Source organism: Brassica oleracea, chromosome C3 (assembly GCF_000695525.1).
Source record: "Brassica oleracea var. oleracea cultivar TO1000 chromosome C3, BOL, whole genome shotgun sequence".
NCBI classification, from domain to species: Eukaryota; Viridiplantae; Streptophyta; class Magnoliopsida; order Brassicales; family Brassicaceae; genus Brassica; species Brassica oleracea.
Window position 1 is genome coordinate 62,372,943 of NC_027750.1, and position 14,753 is coordinate 62,387,695.

The 14,753-nt window shown below is 32.5% G+C and overlaps 1 protein-coding gene across 1 annotated transcript; it reads left to right on the forward strand.

Annotated features, from left to right (window-relative positions):
* Positions 1–6,936: 6,936 nt before the first annotated feature.
* On the forward strand, positions 6,937–9,441 carry LOC106333381 (pollen receptor-like kinase 5). Its single transcript, XM_013771835.1, has 3 exons — positions 6,937–7,791; positions 7,890–8,531; positions 8,646–9,441. The coding sequence occupies exons 1-3, from the start codon at positions 7,083–7,085 to the stop codon at positions 9,278–9,280; spliced, it is 1,986 nt and encodes a 661-aa protein (XP_013627289.1). The 5' UTR covers positions 6,937–7,082; the 3' UTR covers positions 9,281–9,441.
* Positions 9,442–14,753: the final 5,312 nt, after the last annotated feature.

The window sequence follows — 14,753 nt, forward strand, 5'->3', positions numbered from 1 at the left end:
GGGTTTACGTTTAGAGTTTAGATTTGATGTTTTAGGGTTTAGAGTTGATGTTTTAGAGTTTAGATTTGAAGGTTTAGAGTTTAAACTTGATGTACAGGGTTTAGAATTGAAGGTTTAGGGTTTATAGTTTAAAACTGATGCTTTAGGGTTTAGGATTTAGAATTGATGTTCAGGGTCTAGAGTTGAGTTGATGATTTATGGTTTAAAGTTTATGTTTTAGTTGATGATTTATGGTTTAAAGTTTATGTTTTAGGGTTTAGATTTGAAGGTTTATGGTTTGGGGTTTAAAGTTGATGTTTCGGGTTTAAAGTTGATGTTTCGGGGTTTAGGGTTTAGAGTTGATGTTTTAGGGTTTAGGGTTTAGAGTTTGATGTTTTAAGTTTAGATTAGTTAACCATAATTTTTTTTTTCTTTTGTCAAAGTTAATCAAATGGTTTATAAATATTTTTTATCCTTCGTTAAAAATGAGAGTAAAATTAGTTAGTGTAAACATGAAAAATGATACTTTGAAAGAGATATTTTTGACAATTTCTCTTAATTCAAGTTATCAAAATAGTGTATAAAAATGATTTAAGAGTAAATTTTCTAAAAGACCCTACAAAATATTTTTTTTGACCGAAAAACACATAAAAAATAAAATAATCAAAACAAATTTCATTTAAGAGGTAAATGACAACTGTACGCTTACTTTATAGATATATATAAATATAAATAAATAATAAAAATTTAAAATTCAAACCTTTTTATAATTTTTTTTTAAAAAATTATTCAATTCAAAACTTTTATTTTTGATTCTTTTACCCAAAAAAAATTGATTTTGATTTTATTTTTTGAAATTTTATTTTGAAATCCAGAAAAAATATTTTTAAACTTACTATTTAAAAATTTAAATCTTAATTATATATATTTAAAAAACAAATCATAAACCTTATTCTCCAAAATTCCACCTCTCCACAGCATGTAATATTTGTTTCATCTCGACAGTCATTCAAACTCTGACACAATGGTTATGGTCCATATCATAACTAAGTCATATTCATAGCTATTCCACGGTATCATGATGCCTTGTACGTTTAATAAAGAAAAAAAAAGAGAAAACATTTCGTAAACCATTAGGTACATGGGATAACAATCGTTCAGATCGATGATTGGTGTCGTTGGTAACACCGCAATTGAGCCGTGGTGTCGGGAGTTTCGTCTGGATTGAATTGTTGTCATACGCATAGCTAGATGAGGGGAATTTCATCTTGATTGAACTGTTGTCATGCACCTGGCTGAATGATGGGCGTGTCATCAGGATTGAATTGCTGTCATGCACCTGGCTGGATGATGGATTGAGGGGATGCTCGTTTCACCATCTGTCATCTCCATCCAAATGATCCATTTGTATGATCTATCCAGATGATCCATTTAGATTTTTAGGACTGTTTGTTTGTCCATCCAAATGACTTATCTAGATGAATCATCTAAATGGTTCTTATGCTTGTTTTCCTATTTTCATTTTCATCCACGTAAGTTTAGTAAACAAATTACTAAAATACATTTGTTTTGATTTAATTGATATTAATTTTAAATATATCATCTCTAATTATTTAGTCTAATATATTTACATTAGAATTATTTTAAAATTAGCATTTTGACGTTTATAAATTATAATTTCATATAAACTTTTTTTAGATTTGTATTAAAAATTCACTATAGTAATAACTTATAATAAACAAAAAGATTGATAAACATGTATTTAAGAAAACTTTAAAGTTTCAAACTAAAAAAATATTAATAATAAACAGATTGTAACTTCGGTTTTGCCGGGAAAACGAGATTTTTCGGTTCTGGCGGGAAAACAATTTTTTTTAGCGGGAAAATACAATTTTCAGTTTTGGCGAGAAAACGAGATTTTCGGGTTTGGCGGGAAAAAAATTATTTCAAAAATATATATTTGTGAAAACACTGTGGCTTAGTGATTTTTAGACAAAATAGAAAGTATATAAACCAGTAAAAAAAATTTCGACAAATATGTAGTTTTCACAAGACTCCGAGTGGGAAACTAGAGATTCAGTGAAAGTAACTTCCGCGTCCAACTGAACAAAGAAAAATGCCAAGATTTTTTAGAAGATATATAAGTAACTAACTAAGCTTGTTTTTTTTGTCATGTAGCTTTGCTAAAACATTCTCTAAGGACTTAGCAATCTGCAAGTCATGCATGCTGGTGAAACCAGGCTAATTGTAAAGAAGAGGAGTAGCATCTCGCTCCTCACTAGTAAAGACATGCATAGATTCTTCTCTAAGCCACTATAGTAGTAATACTCCTATTACAATCAGACGCAGTTACACAAGGTCCAAGCATCTCTCTCTCTCTCTCTCTCTAACTTTGTTACCTTCCATACTCACGTGCCTCACCTGATTCACCTGGACTGCTTGATTCTCCCGATGTGCCTTCTTCCTTCCACAATATACGCTGACATTTAATATATGGCACATGCAATCCAGCAATTACTACCACCTAACATGACCAAATCTCAATTAATAATTACTCAACCTAAAAAACCAAGGTAAGTTATTAGATATATACTGAGAGATAAACTATTAGGGACAAAGGTTCCACATCGGAAGTTGGAAGAAATCCTAATTAATATATAAGATAAATGAGTTACTCTTCTTATCACCAATTGGTTCTAGATTGGAAGCACATCTAACTTAACATGGTATCAGAGCCCGATCCACGCAGTCCAACCCGATCCACATCGATCAAGCCTAAAATCGGCCCATCGATTCTTGCCCAAACATTCCAAGATTAACGCTCAAGGAGCCATCATCTCGAGTGGACGTATTAGGGACAAATATCCCACATCGGAAGTTGGAAGAGATCCTAATTAATATATAAGATATATGGACCACTCCTCTTATCACCAGTTAGTTTTAGGTTGGAATCTCATCTATCTTAACATAAACTGAGCAAGGAGGAAAATCTCCATCAAAGAGCATCCAAATCAAAAGAAGCAAATCACGTAATTCAGCTGGACTGGTTGATTCTCCCCATGTGCCTTCTTCCTTGGACAAGATACTCTGATACTTAACTCATGCGATCCACCAATTAGCACCACCTCCTGACTAAATCTCAATTAAAAGCTATACATCCTTAAAAAAAACAAGGAAAGTTAATAGATATATAGAGAGAGAAACATAGAAGATGAGGAGCATTCAAATCAAAAGAAGTGACTTTTCTTCTATAATTTGAGGGAAGATACTTAAAAAAAAACGTTTCTTCTTTTGTGCTCTCTTGAGAAAATGGGATCCAAGCTTCATGCTTTTATGTACCCATGTTTTGCTTCTTGTCATATGATTCCATATCTTCATCTAGCCAACAAATTAGCTGCGAAACGTCATCACATAACTTACTTGCTTCCCAAGAAAGCTCAGAAACAGCTCGAATCTCTCAGTCTGTTCCTTGACAGCATTTTCTTCCACCCTCTTACTCTTCCTCCTGTTGAAGGTCTCCATGTTGGCGTAGAGACAACCGCAGATCTCCCACCAAACACGACTGGTAAACTCATATCCGATGCCATGGATCTCTTAAGCGAGAAAATAGAAGCACAAGTTCGTGCATTGAAACCAGACCTATCTTTTTCGATTTAGTTCCTTGGATTCCAGAAATGGCCAAAGAGTTTGAAGTGAAGAGTGTGAGGTACCAGACCGTATCCGCAACTTGTGTAGCTATTGCTCTTGCACCCGGTGTTGAATTATGGTTTCCTCAACAACCGAGTTATCCTTCTTCCAAAATGGTTTTACGTGGGCACGACGCCAACCTCTTGTGACAACCTATCCTTTGGACCCCACCGATCCCGTGGACCCCATGCTCACAACCCTGCAGGGCACCGACACTAACCCTTCACATGTGAGTTACTCGAACCCAAAACCTCACCCTTTAACAACTCTCCCACAGGACAAGCTGCCACCAATTGATATGCAGCTCAATTGGTGAAAACTTGTCTTGTGGGAGAGTTATTAAAGGGTGAGGTCTTGAGTTCGAGTAACGCCAAGCGCATCAATAACCTACATGGAGGAATCAGTGAGGGCTCACATGTAAGGGGTTAGGGTCGGTGCCCTGCAGGGCTGTGAGTCTGGGGTCCACGGGATAGGTTGTCACACAAAAAATCGACTTTTTTGTGTGACAACCTGTCCCGCTCACTCGGAACCCGACTCACAGCCGGCTCACTCAAGGGTTTATTTGTAAAATAATCAATAAAAACCAAAATTAGTTTTTAGAGAGAGAGAGAAATATAAGAAAGTAAAGAGGAGAGAAAATGAAATTTTGGGGTTTTGAGTTGTTATATGAGTTTCTATATTTCCAATTGATATTCTTGTACACTGTTAATTTTGATGTTGATTTTATAATATTACACGTTTGTCTGCGAAAATCATGTTACTCGTGAAATTATTTCTGGATAGTTTTTCAATGGGTAAGTTGAGTGATGAGTATGCATTTTAGAGGTAGTTTTTATTTGTTTTACTGTTTGAGGGCATGAATAGTCTATAATTCTCTGTTGATCAATTTATTGGAATAGTTTTAATATATGATAGGAGATGTATAATGCTGTATTACCGTTACTGCGTCCATTCATTGTGAATGGGAAGAGTAAAGAGGACGGTTTCGCAGATCCGTTCGACCCGACACATATTGTTTGAATAAGGTTTTTCAATTTTATGGGCTTCAAGTATTAACTACAATCAAACCCACAAACACAAATAAATTAAAAGTGTGTGAAGCCCAAATAGAAAGAGTGTGTGAAGCCCAAATAGAAAGAGTGATGAGAGCATTGATTTCGTAAATAGGAAGGGACGAGTGAGAAAATGCAACTTTATTGTAATACATAATATAAGATATGTGTTAATATCTTATTAATTATTTGAGGAATATTACAACATTTGAGGTATAAAATATGTCTAGAAATAACTAAAATACTAATTATTAGAATAACTAGAATAACTTATTAGAAACTAGATACTTATTAGAATCATTAGAAAAATAAGTTGGTCCAACTAAACATATACTATATTCTCACTAAATTAACCATTAAATTAATTATTAATATACAACAAAATATTATTCATTTTCCATAAATAAAAAAACTATATAATTACCTAATATGATTACAATATATATGAAAATTAATTCTTTTGAATAATAAATATTATAATAATTACTGACTTATCAATTATTCAATATATATTTATTATATTATTGATCAATATTCAAAATATAATATTAACACAAAATAATTGATAAGTTATTTATTAGATTATAATAACTTTTTTGATTTTGAATAATAAAAACATAATAATTACTGACTTATCAATTAGTCAATATATATTTATTACATTATTATTTCATAATATGTAAAAGAACACAAAATAAATAATAGTATGTACAAATAATTTATATATACAATATTCTTTTCGCGCAAGATGCGAATCTCAACCTAGTATACATTTAAACGATGAAGCTTGACAAGTATTGATATGCTGCAAGATCTTTGAGATCAGTTGTGAATTTTCTAATTTACCTATGAATCTTACAGCAAGGTTTTGTCTAACAACAAAAAGTTCCATGATATTACTACTAACCAGGATTCAAAACAAATTAGTAAGACAAAATGGTACTAATTAGCGAGACAAATTTCACAACAATCATATTTATCTTATTTTATATTGTGACTACTTAATACTGTAAATTCAGAATTGATGAACCAATTCCGAGTCTGCTAATCATCCTCAAGCGGTAACCACTTGGACTAGTGAACCGTACGCATGCATAATAAACTGTGTAAATTCTCTGTAAAGATAATAATCAATATCACAACAGTTCGAAATATATATTCATGTCAGTTTAGCCAAACCTGTTTTCAAGGCAGTGTACCTAATATTTATTGTGATGGCCCTGACAGATCAGGTGGTTAGCATGTGAGTACGACAGTGTACCTAATTTATATTGTGATGAACTGATGATTGCCTGATCGATCTTAACTAATGATTTTTTATTTGAACACAGAAAAGAAAAGAAAATCTAGTCTGATGATCTAAATATGAGAATGAAATATGGGATAACTACTTAAGAAAGCAGATGTGCAAGCAAAGCCTATTTTTTGAAACTTGTTATATAATATCCAAATTTAAGCAAAAAAAAAAAAAAAATTTGCTATATAATATAATTCACCAGTTTAATGCCTAACTAGGAACAGCGGGTGTTAATTTTCAGTGACATTATCCATTTGGAAAAATGATTAGAAAATTAATTGTTTAAGTAAGACAAAGTTTTAAGTACATTTTACAATTGGATAGTGTTGAATGTTGGCTTGAAAAATTTAAATTTATAGTTTAGATGTTGTATTGAACTGAAAATCCTTACAAATTTTTAAAGATTTTATAAGTTTATTGCTGTGGAGTATATTGAATATTCTCTAATATTGTATATTATATATAAATAATAATATCTTATATCATAATTAGTTGAGATTTAAAAAACTTCAGTTAAAATTTTTATCATATATAATATTATAATATTTTATTTTATTCATTAGATTAAAAAGCATAGTGTGATAATGATTAATTAGTGTGGTCAATTTTATTTTAACCGTTATAATATTTTGATAGTCCGAAAACCAATAGATAAAAAGACTATATTTTAATAGAATAGATACTTGAGATTTTTTATACCAAATTAAATCATTAGAAATAAAAAAAACTATGGTTGGAACAAAAAATCAAATGACAAATCAGAATTACATATATATATATATATAACTTAAAAAACAAGATAATTGAATGGTTATCCAAGGATATCTCTCACCTAATAATAATTTTAAGATGACACAAATAAAAAAAAGGAAACAGAAAGAAGAAAATAGGGGAAATTAAACACACATCTTTGCCAATTTACGTACACACTTCTGCTTATTCGTGGTAGGTTTTGTTCTTCCCTCGTTCCGTTCATGCAATTTCTTGACTTTCACGGAAGCCACGACAAGAACAAGAAATAAAGATTTCACTGAGATCATATTGGTTCCATTGTGCGTGTAACCGCAATGCGAACTTGGGAGAACCCGGTTACGCTTGCGTGTAACACGGCCTTCAAGAAAACTCTACCTTTTTGCATTCTCCTCGTCATCTTTATCGCCGTGTTATGCCCGGTCGTAATGTCTCAGATGGCTGTGCCAGATTCAGACGCAGATTGTCTCCTGAGATTCAAAGATACATTAGCAAATGGTTCGGGGTTTAATAGCTGGGATCCATTTACATCACCATGTCGAGGAAATGACGCGAATTGGTTCGGTGTTCTATGTACCAATTTCGTTTATGGGTTACAACTTGAGGGAATGAGCTTAACCGGGAAGTTAGACCTGGAACCATTGGTTCCTATGAAGAATCTACGAACCATAAGCTTCATGAACAATGATTTCATTGGCCCAATGCCTCAGGTTAACAGGCTTACTTCCATGAGATCTTTGTATTTGTCTAATAACCGGTTTTCGGGGGAGATACCGGCAGATGCATTTCAAAATATGCCCCATTTGAAGAAGATTTTCTTGGCGAATAACGCTTTTCGTGGGACAATCCCTGCTTCTTTAACTTCTTTGCCAAGGCTTATAGAGGTGAGGCTAAATGGTAATCAGTTTCAAGGGCATATACCATATTTTAAACAAGAGGATCTTAAGTTAGCTAGCTTTGAAAACAATGATCTAGATGGACCCATCCCTGAAAGCCTTCAAAACATGGATCCTGGCTCTTTTGCAGGTACATTTTCATTGGTATGTATAGATTAACATGATAGGATAAAATATATTTTTCAATTTATAAAATCAATTGAATGTCTTATGTTTTGTAAATTGTAGGTAACAAAGACTTGTGTGGTCCTCCCTTAAATCCATGTTCTATTGATCCAAGATCTCATCCTAGTCCTCCCCAGGGGAAGAAGAGCGAATCTTTTAACACTATAGCAATCGTTTTGATATCTATTGGAATAATACTAGTGATCATCGCGCTTGTGACCTGTTTCATCCAATCAAGAAGACGAAACTGCCTGTCAGATTATCCTTCAGCTGGTAAAGAAAGGGTAGAAAGCTACACTTATCATGAGCCCGAGATTAACAAGATCAATAAACCAGCAGAATCCGTTGTCAATCACGCAAGGAGAGGATCCATGCCTGATCCAGCAGGCAGGCTTCTATTTGTGAGGGACGACGTTAAAAGATTTGGTCTTCAAGATCTTCTTAGAGCTTCAGCTGAAGTTCTTGGTTGTGGAACATTTGGTGCTTCATACAAAGCAGCGATATCCAGCGGACAAACATTGGTTGTGAAGAGGTATAAACATATGAACAATGTTGGAAGAGATGAGTTTCATGAGCATATGAGAAGGTTAGGGAGATTAAACCATCCGAATCTATTGCCTCTAGTCGCTTACTATTACCGGCGAGAAGAAAAGCTCTTAGTCACTCAGTTTATGGCTAATAGTAGCTTGGCAAGCCATCTTCATGGTATATTTTAACATTATATTATACATTTAACGGATTTCATCTTAAAACCAACCGGCAGTTTGGTCTTTTACCGGGGATTACTAAAAATTTGAGTTTTATGTTCTATGTTTTCAGCAAATCATTCCCCGGATCAACCTGGATTGGATTGGTTAACACGTTTAAAGATCATAAAAGGATTGGCAAATGGTTTATCTTACTTGTTCAAGGAGCTACCAACATTAACTATCCCTCATGGTCATATAAAGTCATCGAATGTGGTTTTAGACGAATCACTCGAGCCATTGTTAACAGATTACGCTCTAAGACCGGTGATGAGTTCAGACCATGCACATAACTTCATGACTGCCTACAAATCACCAGAGTATAGGCCAGAGAAAGGACAAGCCATAACAAAAAAGACAGATGTTTGGTGTCTCGGTGTGTTGATATTGGAGCTTTTGACAGGGAGATTCCCTGAGAATTATTTAACGCAAGGTTATGACCCCGGCATGAGTCTTGTGACATGGGTTAATGACATGGTTAAAGAGAAAAAAACAGGTGACGTGTTTGACAAGGAAATGAAAGGGAAGAAGAATTGTAAAGCGGAAATGATTAGTTTGTTGAAAATAGGGTTGAGATGTTGTGAAGAAGAAGAAGAGAGAAGGATGGAGATGAGAGAGGCTGTGGAAATGATTGAGATGTTGAGAGAAGGTGAACCTCATGATGAGTTTGGTTCCATAGATCATCGAAAGTCCGGCTACGAGGTCTAAGTATCAAGTACGAATCATAGTTAGATAATGTTGGATGGTGATGACTTTGGTTTTTAGATGAACGGATGAGTTTTAGGGCTTTAAAATGCATAACAAGAGCGTGAATATTCCTGCGGTCCTAGCTTGACCGGGGAGAAGATTGAAAAACATGTGATGATGGGTTTTTCTTCCTTAATGGTTAGTGCAGATGATTAAGAAAAAAATGTATGAGAAGTTAGAGGTCCTGAAAATGTGGTATACGTTTCGATTGTGTATTTTCTGATGATCTTACTAACAATAGTGATTACATTGTAAAGAGTATCTCACTTCCTAAACTACATCAATTACAATTACATAATATTGAGTAATAAATGGAACACAATCATCCTCACCAGTATATCTTCTTCATAAGCCCTAGCTTCTTCTTCTTTTGAATCCACCATGCTCATGATATCTAGGAAGCTTCCTTTACTTGTAAAAAAACATTAGGGTGTAATCTTTATCTTTGCTCTGCGTGTGTTTTAGGGAAGCTACCACTCCAGCATTCCATCAAAACATTAGGCACCAATTTTCCTTCACGCATGTGTTTCATCCTTCCAATCCCACCTCCCTCGTTTGTGGAATCCGATCAAGAGAGAACTAATAGTAACCAAGTTCATAGAGAAAACTCTAGTTTCCATTTGCTCCACCAATTAACGAGTGGGGGCAACTTAAAGATTTTAGTAGGGGCAGCTGGCCCCTCCCTGAGGCCTGAGGGTTCCATCTAAAAGAGAATTATACACAATAGTATCAAGGAAAACCCCGTTAAATCCTCACTGCATCATCCATGATCCATCTGATAAGATTTACAAGATCCTTGGATCAGTATATGATACATCGAATTATCAGGTTCATTGCCAGATACTTCCATTTCATTCCATACGACCAAAGCATCTTTAGATTTTCCAAACATACTAACACATGAATCAAGCTGTTATACGCGAATATATCAGGAGCGGTAGAGGATCCAGACACCAAGCATTTATATTTCATCGCTTTGAAAGAACTCAGTGCAACCAGAAGCTGATCTAGAAACTAATTTAATATGGGGCACAATATATATATATATATATATATAGTAACTAGAAATTAAATGATTCAATAAAACATATGTTTAGTTATATTATATTATATTTTCTAAAATTACATTATTTAAAAAAATATAATTTTTTTTAAAAGTCATATTAAAAGATAAAACAATCTTTATAGTGCTAGATATTTTTCAGTAATATTAAAAATTAGATATTATATATAATTTTATTATGATAAAGTGTATTAATTTTAGATGTTGTATTTGTTTTAAGTGTAGAAAAATATAAACTTGATAAAAATAGTTGTTAAAATAAAATTTAAATAGAGTAACTTTTTTAAAGTTAAAACCTAATATTAAAGAAAAGGAAAAAAGAAAATCATTTATATTAGATAACAACATCAATCGAGAAATGAACATTTATTTTATGAAAGGGTGACTAAATGTAATAAAGTGCGTAAAAAATATCTGAAAAACAAAAAGAAGTGATCGGATTCAAACTTGAGTTATTTTGGGCACCATGGAACAATTTAAGACATAAGAGCTGACAACTTCTATCTTTCTATGCCTTTGTACAGAGAATTTATAAATTAGCATGTAGCCCCACCTGTTAAAGGCGTAGTATTCTTCTATCTGTCTATGCCTTTGTACAGAGAATTTAACTGGTAACCGTAGTATGAACACTAGAAACAAAGAGAAAAAGAACAGATATAAATAAAATTAAAATTGCAGAAATGATGAAAAATAATTATATTTTATCAAATTTAATGAATTTTTTTTTGATTAATAATACTCTACAATAAAGAGAAAGAAAAAGAATAGACAGAAAATTAAAGCTATTCCTCATAAATGGAAAATCTTTTTTACAAATATTAATAGGGAAGGTTGTATTCTTCTTAGGGGTGGGCACTTCGATTATTTTATCGGTTCGGTTTGGGTTCGTTCGGTTTGATTAATTTGGTTCTAATTTTTTTCCAACTGAAGTAGACTATAATTAGTTTGGTTTAGATCGGTTTTGGTTCGATATGTATTTTCGGTTTGTATTCGGTTTGGTTTGTATTTTGGTTTAGTTTGTATTTCTGTTCGGTTTGATCGAGTTCTCTTAATTTACTTCTTTTAAGAGAAATCATGTTTTAAAATATAAATGTATGGTCATGAAATCATCAAGTTGGTGATAATAAAAAATAAATTATGTGAACTAAATTCAATACAAAACTAAAACCTCTGAAAAACCACAAATGAGTTCTTACAAACAAAATCAAACCAAAATTAACTAAAGTAAATAGAAAATTATGCTGAAGACACAGAGGAAAAGAGACATTGTGGAGAGCTTTTATTTTAAATGATAGTTTTGGTTTTAGGCAGCCTCCGTTTACATATAACAATTCAAGAATTTTTCTTTTTTGTAATCAAATCGGATTAATATTAGGTTAGAAAAATATATGCTATTAAATAAATAATAGAAAATATGTGGGTTTAGTGACTTTAGTCTTAGGATTTTAGTATCTCGTATATTGCTAGTATGTTGATGTGTAGCATTCTGTGAGTAGTGTTTTTTTTTTACTTTTTATATAGGATTATAACCAGTACCAGCTCTTATGGTGTGCTCAAGGTGCACAAGCACATGGTCCTTTTTTTTTGACAAATTTTTTTTAAGAACTTAGAGTCCAGATTTGTTAAATAATATAAAGACTAGGGTCCTAATTTGTGAATTTACAGAAATATAGTTATAATTTTGGGGATAAAGAATCTAAACGCAGGGTCCATAATTTATGTAAACCGGGCCTTACACTAGCTTGAGAAATTGTTGGGTTCACCCCTTAGATGAATCTATAGGTTCACCAACCAATAAAAATTGGTTATTTTATATGCAGATTTTTTCAAAAAGGAAACAAAATATTTAGAATTTATTTTTTTAAATAAAAGGATAGAAAATAAAATAAAAAGTATAATAACAATAAAAAAGTGATTTTTTAATATTGTTAAAGCCGTTCATACTAAACACTAAACCCTAAACTCCAAACATGAAATCCTAAACCCTTAGGTAAGCCCTAAACCCTTGGGTAAATCCTAAACTCATAGATAGACTCATAACCCTTGGAATATCTCTTTACCCAAGGGTTTAGGGTTTACCCAAAGGTTTAGGGTTTAATATTTAGGATTTAGAGTTTAATGTTTAGTATGAATGGATTTAACAACATTAAAAAAATCTTTTTTTACAGCTGCTACTATTTTTTATTTATTTTTTATATTTTACCTAAGGGTTTAGGCTTATCTAAGGGTTTAGGGTTTAGGGTATAGGGTTTAGTATGAACGACTTTAACCATGTTAAAAAAATTCGTTTTTTATTGCCATTACATTTTTTTATTTATTTTTTATCCTTTTATTTTTAAAAATAAATTCTAAATATTTTATTTCCATTTTAAATTGTCAATCTTGTTGTTGGTTTATTGAACTGCCTACATTTAGAGTGTATCCCTTATATATTAAAAGATGAGCATTGCAGTTAATGCGTTTACACCAATATTGACACATGTCGTTTAGAGAGACACTTTCAAATATTTGTTTCCTTATTTTTCATCTTTTGGAGTATCTTGGCGTTTTTTTTGTGTGATCTTATTAACAAACTTTTGATTATAAATTAGTCTGAGGATTGAAACACTTTCTAAACAGTTTGTTATCTTCTTCACACCTTCGAGGTTTCAATATATCTCATCAGACATCAGGTGATGACAATTTTTATAGACAAAAATGATTATAAATTGCAAACTGAGATGAAAGAACTGTGTGTTTCAGGGAAAATAGAGAAATCCAACACATCCGTTAGTCAACTGAACATAGAAGTCTCCTCTTCCTTCTTCGCATGGCCTACACGACGATCCATCTAGGTTATTCTCAGCGAGGTTCTTGAGATGGGGACTTTAGTTGTGGGCAAGTGTCACGCAAACGGAGATGAAAAGAACTGTGTTTCTCGACCGAACCTGTGAGAAATCCAACGCATCCGTTAGTCCATTGTTGAAGTCTTGAAGAGCAGAAGAGAACCTGTAAGTTTCTGTTCATTAGATCGGCTTTGTGAGGCGACTTCTTTTGCATCTTTGTGCGTAGCTGTTAATTATTACTGTTAAAAAGAGAACTATTTTCCCATTGTTTCGTCAAACTTAGAATTATCGTTATTACAAATTACTGCAGCTCACGAAATCTTCTCCCCTCTCTTTCGTCAAGCTCAAACACAAGTGATAACATTTTTACATTGCCAATGATAATAATTTTACGTTTGCATGGCTGGCCAGCACATTCTTAGCTACCATACGTTCTTTTAAGCATACTGTTTATTTTTTATCACGTACAAATTAATGAAGGCGGTGCATGCGAAGGCAAAAAGGGTCGAAGTTTTATGAGATCATAGAGATTCTGCAACAGAGTTGATAATCGGTACATAATCTATAGGATAAACACACAGCTTTCAAGCTAAACTAGAAGAGTCTCCTTTTTTTTCTTGTGTTGTGTAGTTTGTTGTAGATGAATGGCTAAGAGAGACACGTAAAAACAAAAAAAGTTTTATTCATACACGACTGTTATTAGTTCCAAGTTGAAACTTCTGATTGTGGGTTTATCGAATCGAACCGGTCGGTTCCGAGTTGGAACGTCTATTGAAATCAATGAAGATAAATCACGCTTCAGTTCGGTTATTTCAAGTTTACTATATGACAGTTGCCTATTTTGCTATATGCGTGATTGAGTTAATTATGAATAGGGGATTTGCATATATTTCAAAAACTTAGTTTATGACAATATTTAAATCGTATTATCAGTTTTATCTTTATGCATCTTAATAAAATTGAGCTTTTTATTTATAAGACTTCTTCTACAATATTCTTCTTTGTTAACCTCCAGCACTTTTCTGAATTCTCCAAACCAAAATAAATAAGACTTTCAAATGGTTCTTATATTGTAACGGAGTAAAATATAATAAAATCCAACATACAATCAAACTGACGTCCACATTTAACAGACTTTATGTCTTTTTATCTTATAAATACTAAAAAAAATAATTTCATTCTGCGCAAGGCGCGGATTATCACCTAGTTGCATATATAAAGGGGAGGATCGAAAAATAACAAAAAACATCTATTAAAAAAAAAAAAAGTAAACAAAAGTATAAAATTTATAGAATATACAGTGAACCATGAGGTCTGGTACTTTATTCATGGTTTCTTTATGCATATCACTTGTTTTGAGTCATGTTCAAGGTAATATGCCATTTTTTATAACTTAAGATATTGATTATTACTTAACCAAGAACGTTGTTTTGTGATTGAAAAAATAAACGTGGTTTAAAATTCAATCTTGGCTCTTTGAATTTATCGAATTTCTTATCCATTGATTGAATCGAAAGCTACAACATCATTTATATTTTAATCTTAC

What these genes read in the sequence shown, in the direction of transcription:
- LOC106333381 (XM_013771835.1), top strand. Translation starts at nt 7,083, where the DNA reads ATGCGAACTTGGGAGAACCCGGTTACGCTTGCGTGTAACACGGCCTTC. An exon ending in GGATCCTGGCTCTTTTGCAG is followed by an intron (nt 7,792 to 7,889) that starts GTACATTTTCAT and finishes TGTAAATTGTAG; the next exon opens with GTAACAAAGACTTGTGTGGT. An exon ending in CTTGGCAAGCCATCTTCATG is followed by an intron (nt 8,532 to 8,645) that starts GTATATTTTAAC and finishes CTATGTTTTCAG; the next exon opens with CAAATCATTCCCCGGATCAA.